This window comes from Diplotaxodon limnothrissa, linkage group LG14, assembly GCF_057381915.1.
Source record: "Diplotaxodon limnothrissa isolate DT_005_m linkage group LG14, D_limnothrissa_male_GT1.1, whole genome shotgun sequence".
NCBI classification, from domain to species: domain Eukaryota; kingdom Metazoa; phylum Chordata; class Actinopteri; order Cichliformes; family Cichlidae; genus Diplotaxodon; species Diplotaxodon limnothrissa.
The window spans coordinates 3,982,585-3,989,200 of record NC_140609.1 but is presented as its reverse complement, the minus strand read 5'-3'; the positions used below and the strand labels follow the sequence as shown (position 1 = coordinate 3,989,200).

At 40.5% G+C, this 6,616-nt stretch overlaps 1 protein-coding gene across 1 annotated transcript; it reads left to right on the top strand.

Annotated features, from left to right (window-relative positions):
• Positions 1 to 300: 300 nt before the first annotated feature.
• LOC146618243 (dehydrogenase/reductase SDR family member 13-like) lies at positions 301 to 6,153 on the top strand. The gene is made up of 5 exons (XM_085371531.1): positions 301 to 468; positions 1,706 to 1,824; positions 5,042 to 5,165; positions 5,237 to 5,563; positions 5,680 to 6,153. The coding sequence occupies exons 1-5, from the start codon at positions 342 to 344 to the stop codon at positions 5,937 to 5,939; spliced, it is 957 nt and encodes a 318-aa protein (XP_085227657.1). The 5' UTR covers positions 301 to 341; the 3' UTR covers positions 5,940 to 6,153.
• Positions 6,154 to 6,616: the final 463 nt, after the last annotated feature.

Genomic DNA, 6,616 nt, shown 5'->3' with positions numbered 1-6,616 from the left:
CACAGTGGTAACCGGCGGATTTGGGGCAGTGACCTGACCACCAAGCCAAGAAAAAATCCGAGATCTCTGCCCAGAAAAGGGCAACAGAAATACTCTGCAGGACCCTCAAGGCTCCAGACCTGTGGCAGAGGACTTTATCTAAAAAAATACTTTTCTTTTCTTTTCTTTTCTTTTCAAGAACTGCGGATCTGACGCTGGCGCTAAGTAAATCTGAATGAATGAGAATAGAAACGACAGAGGGCAGCAGAGAGCCTTTGTTGCTGCTGGTAGCCGCAAATAGTGATAGAAGAAGAGACAGTCACTTGGTTACGAAGAATTGAGCAGTGTTTGGAAGTGTCGTAATGTCGGCTTTACTATGCCTCATAGCGGGATTCGTATCGTTTTATGTGTTAGTTTATTACTGTGTGTTCAGATCCGCGAGATGCTCCAGTTCAGTGAAGCTTAAGGGCAAGACGGCCATTGTTACAGGTAACACGCCCCACTGTCCGCTCATATCATCAACTGTAAACACAGTCACTAACTCATGTAAGTTGCGCAATCTTACCATTGTCCAGTCAGGTCCCAGCTTACTGCTGGTTTGAGTAAAAGTCAGCAGTGATACTTGAAAAATCGCGAAGTCCTTTTAGAATCAGCCGAAAGGGACACACTCCTTCTGAATGATAAAACTATGTTTCTGAAACAACTGTTACCGACGGGCTGTGTCTCTATTTCAAAATGAAAACAAAGATGGCAGTTCGCTGCCTGTTGTAAAAAGGACTTATAAATTAGTTAACGTCTTTGAAAATCTTTCATCATTAAGTAGAGGGATTTTTGCCATGCTGATGTTTAAAATAGTCTCCGAAGATTGTAAAAATGTATTCGGAATCGGAGTAAAAGTTGTGAAACTAGCTTCGCTTTTTTTTCCAGGTATCAATTGTTTATTCTTTTATAGGAAAAATAAAACAAAAAACTATTAGTTTTAAATGGTTAGCTCTGTGGGTGGTCTGAAAAGCAAAGTGAAACATTTGTGACTTCAAGATGATTAGCAGAGGACTCGGCGTCCACCTGAAATACAACTTTATTTATATAGCACATTTAAAAAACCAACAGTATACCAAAGTGCTTTACAATAGAAACAGGGAAATTAAGACATGATTAAATAAAAGGCCATTAACAATGTACCACATATGTACAACTCTATGTACCATATGTACAGACAGGTACATAGATACAAATGGAGCCAAATATAAAATAGGGGCACTAACTAGATGGAAAAGCTAGGTTAAATAAGTGAGTTTTTAAACGTAATTTAAAAGATAAAATGGATAGCGATGGGAAGGTTGTTCCACAGGTTTGGTGCAACCAGGGCAAAAGCACGGTCACCCCTAGATTTAAGTCTAGATTTAGGCTGAACCAAGAGTAATTGGGCTGAAGACCTTTTGAACCCACAGTGTCCTCTGAGTTTTTAGCGAGGTCCACCCTCATGCTTCATGTCTCATTTTTAAATACAAAGGTCAACTGTAAAAACGGATATCTGTACATTTGCACTGTTTTCCACTTTTGATGTGTAATTCTATCACAAGACGGTGAATTTAACTGAACATGTAACAGGTAAAAACAGTCTTAGATTGAATTTTCATTAGATACCCAGAGATAATGCCACTGTATTCACAATGACACCTTTGCCAGTGGTTTGCTGAGATGTTTGAATTGCTTTTCTGAACAGGAAGCAACACTGGCATTGGTAAGTCCACAGCTTTGCAGCTGGCGAAACGAGGAGCCAGGGTGATCCTGGCCTGCCGTAACAAGGAGAGAGGAGAGGCTGCCGCTTACGACATCCGCAGAGTAAGAAGTCAGAGACTGACACACAGCAGGCACTATCCTGTGCCACAGTCAGTTGAGAGAACTAGTTGGTAGTTTCATTTTCTTTCATTTTAACTGAAAAACTTACAGGAGTGTTCACTCAATCACTAAAAATGAGAAAGAGTAAGTTATTAAAAATCAATTTTAGTATATATATTGTGAAAGTTTTTAGACCTTTGTCTTTATGCATGCTCAATCATCCAAGTAAGCAAATCTCAGAAAGTTGTTTCGGTTCAGAGGTGGGCAATGCTTATCACATGCTGCTACCTGCCCAACAGTGAAGCATGGTGTTCGAGGGATTGTCCTGTGGTAGTGCTTGTCAGTAGCAGGAACATGAAGACTGATCACAAATGAGGGAAGGATGAATCCATCCATATACAGAAAGAAACGCACTCCTGACAGCAGCGACCTATAATTGAGGTTACGAGTAGAAGTAAACAGTAAGGGTAACACTGCAGTGGCCTCTAGCTGTGTTTTAGTGGTTTCAGCCAGAGCCCGTCTCTTTGGTGGAGATGTAGAGTTGGATGTCTCGAGACCACTTTTACGTGGTCTCTTGGTCTCGTCTTGGTCTCGACGGACTTTTGTCTTGGTCTTGGTCTCGCTGTCTCGGTCTTGCGTTCTGAAATCGACATAGTGTTCGGGAGATTTGGAGTCAACCATCGGCGGAGCGGGGGGGTGGCTTACTGGGCTTAAGCCCGGGTCATTTTTTCAGAAGCCCTGGGTCTTTTGGAGTGTAATTTGTTTCATAGTTAGATGCCTGACTGTATAAACTGTATAAAACAAAAAATAAACACAATACTCGAAGCACAGAGCGCACAGTCGTAAATTCCCCCTAATTTTGGTATGATCCGAGCTCAGGCACTAGGCGACTGAGCACAGCACCCATGTGAGCGAGGGGGGAGAAGCTGCTGCCTGCGAGTTTGCTGCAGACAGAGGAGAGCTTAAGTTTGACCAGGTACCAAAGCAAATCATTCGTACTGTACAAATAATGTAAATATGAAGGTTTATCACAAAAGACTGAGATTAAACTGATCACTTGGTTGCGTTACTTGCTCTTCGAGTGAATGAACAAATGGATAAATAAAAAGCCGAACAGCAATGCTGATTTTTTAGAGAGTCTTAGCTTACATTTCATATTTTCAGTTGTTTCCCTCCACGGCTAAACAAACTCTCTAAATCGGTTTCAGTTATGTACTGATGAACACAACAATGGACATAAGGAGCTTCTTTCAAAGAAAAAACTCTGGTAGATGTTATTTTATATATTATGCTTTGTATGTTGTTCAGTATATTTCTATGCAAAACAAGAGGAATTTCAATACACAGCAGTATATTCACAGTTTAAACCAGATATTTACAAACACTTTATGGAGAAAACATAAAACCTTTTTTTTTTTTACTGTTAAACATCAATTTAGACTGAACTAAAATATTGAAATAAATATTGAAATATCTTTTGAATTAGTTAAATGTCAGAATAAAGAGAGACAGAGCTTCTATTTTTTTATCACTTTCATCAAATTTAGGAGTACATATACACTAAGTTTATTGTAAATTAATAAGAAACCTGCAGATGATTCCATTCTGAGCTGAAGAAGCTTCTGATAGGTTAGTAGAGTCCATGTAAGTAAATTGGTGGCACACCTGTGGATGCATATAAGGCAAAACACAGAGCCTGTTTCTGTGACATGGGAAAATCAAGAGATATCAACCAAAACACCAGGAAAAGAATTGTGGAGCTCCATAAGTGTGGCTCAATTTTGAATGCAATTTGGTGCCATTTACAATTAAGAAATACAGACAGTTTCTCTCTTTACTCTTAAAGTTAACAAATATGTTTTTTATATTTATCAATCTAAAAAAAATAAACATTTAGTCTGATTTGATGTTACAATTTAAAAAGTGTTTCTGTTTTGATCTGAAGAGTTTGTAAATATCTGGTTTCAACTGTATATTTGAAGATGTTGGTGTTTGGTTTGATTGTCAGCACAAAGAGGGAGAGAGAGAGGAACAGAGAGGGAGAGAGAGAGGAACAGAGAGGGAGATGGAGAATGAGGACAGAACAGAGGTGGAACAAGAGCAGGTGAGACACACATGTTAGTCAAATGGTTGTTTGCCAAAAGTATCACCGTATCATAGGTCCTCATGTATCTCGTACCTAGTGTTTCTTTTTAGGTTTGTTATTTTTCAAATTCTATATTTATTAAGTTATGCAGGCTTGTTTACACAACAAGGCTAAATAATTATATAAATGTTTCTGAATCTAAATATTGTACTTTGGTAGAATTAAAAAATAAGTGTAGTGCAGGTCTATGATGATTTTTAGTGCTACTATCATCTAGTTCTGATTCTGGTTCTGTTTTGGTTAAATCCTAAGTAGTCCTGATTTTGAGCTGTTGTAGTCCTGTTTTAATTCCGGATCAGTTCTGGGTCTGGTTGAATTGGGGTTTAGTCCGCCTGTCTTTGTTCTGCCTTGCTGCTTAATTAAAAAACTAGTTTAAGGTGTCCTGCACATGTGATATATATTTTTTGTCTGTATGAAGTCATTCTTTTTTGAACAAAACTCAAAACAGAGCCTATTAATCTTTCAGTCATTTCTACCCTCACTTAATTTCCTTTGGCTGCTCAGCTCTCACAAAGTGGCTCAGCTATGCTCCAATCCCTCCATATTGTGGCCAATCACATGCGAGGATATAGGATAATATCATTATGTGAAAAACAGAGAGGGTGAGAAACGCGACAGTCAAGTGGAGCGTGCGTCTGTCCTCTCAGCAAGTAAGTGAGACCGTAGACAGCGGTGAGGAGGGCTGTGCGAAAGCAAAAACACATAAATATGCCTGACACCCGTAAACGAAGCAGCATCTGGCTGCAGTTTAAAGACTTTTTTTGTCTCGTCTTGGTCTCGATACCCTCTGGTCTTGGTCTTGTCTTGGTCTCGGATTAGGTGGTCTTGACTACAAGTCTATGGAGATGTAAGAAAACAAATGATAAAAATAAACGGTACTTTATTTGTATTCGGTATCAGACGCATGGTTAGCATGTAATTCAACAAGCATCAAACAGACATCAGATCTATTTCTAGCGCTTACATAAGGATGTGTTTTAGGTTTTATTTTCAAATGCACCATCATTGTTCAGTCCTGCCAGATATGTGACAGATCTATCGCAGCCTGTCTTACTCAGCAGTTCTGTCCTGTAGGAGAGCGGCAACAACCAGGTGGTGTTTATGCATCTGGATCTGGCGAGTCTGAAATCTGTTCAGAGCTTTGCTGAAACCTTCCTGAAGACCGAGCCCAGACTGGACATCCTCATTAACAATGCAGGTGGGAATGTTGCCATACAGAGAAATGTCGCTGTCTGTTCTATCGATAGTGACTGAAACTTTGTATTGCAGGTGTGATGGGCCTGGGATGTACCGAGGAGGGTTTTGGTATGGCGTTTGGTGTGAACCATCTGGGCCACTTCCTGCTCACCAATCTCCTCCTGGAGCGGCTAAAGCAGTGTGGTCCCAGTAGAGTGGTCACAGTGGCTGCACTGCTGCACCACCTTGGAACCGTTGACTTCTCTCTGCTTAATTCCCAGAAAGATTTGGTGTCAGGTCAGTCTACCTGGGACAGCTTCCAGGCCTACTGTAACAGCAAACTGTGTAATGTGCTTTTTACCAGGGAGTTGTCCAACAAACTGGAGGGCACCAGTGTCTCCTGCTACTGCCTGCACCCAGGTCAGTGTCTGCTTCCATTTTTGGTGTGAGGCTGTGTGTACCACAAGCAAAAGCTACTACAACACTACATGTCCAAATGAGTACCTCTGAGTTAAGATCACCTCTGTTCTTCCCAGGAGTCATCTACACAGAGCTGGGTCGCAGTATGAGCCTGTGGCTGCAGCTTCTCATGATGCCTTTTGCAAAGCTGTTCTTCCTCAGCCTTGAGGCGGGGTCACAGACCACCCTTTACTGTGCTCTACAAGAGGGCATTGAACCCCTCAGTGGACGCTACTTCTCCAATTGTGCGCTGCAACAAGTAGGAGTCAAAGCTCGAGATGATGCCCTGGCAAAGAAGCTGTGGGAAGTGAGTGAGAGGTTATCTGGCTTATCATAAGAGACTCCAGAAAAATTCAAGGACTCTGTGAATACTTTGTAACATAGAGACGATACCACACCTTTGGTTTTATTATGTGCTATTGCTGGGCTGATGGTATGTCAGGTGTTAAGGTTCTCTGGCATTGTGCTATAATTTCAACATGGGGACCATTTTAGATTCTCAAGTGAATAATATGTTTTTTTAACTGTTGTGTAGAAAGAATATTCTACAGTATGTGTCATGTTGTTTTGTATTAATGAAGTAGATATGTTTTATCATTAAAAGTCATATCTGCGTCTCAGCACTGCAGTGAATTGGGCATTTTGTTTTCACATGACGGTTACATTTTTTTGGACCAGTTAAGCCAGTGGCAACGCCTCGATGAAAGCAACAGAGGAAGAAGGTGACAGTTTGGACAAACTGCTATAGCTTTGTGGAGTGGTGCATTTGTTAGCTCGCTTGCCTCGCAGCAAGATGGTTCCCGGCTCAAACTTGACAGTGTGGGGATGAACAAAAGTATTTTACCAGCACAATATAATCTGCAGTATGATCATTGCTTTAACAATGTAACAGATAGCTTTAAGATGGTTATGCATACTGTTATCATATTAATCTTGTATTCCAGATGCAGTTATAACTATTTTATACATATTGCATATCTGTGCTTATTTTGAGTTGATGTTCGGTTCATTAAG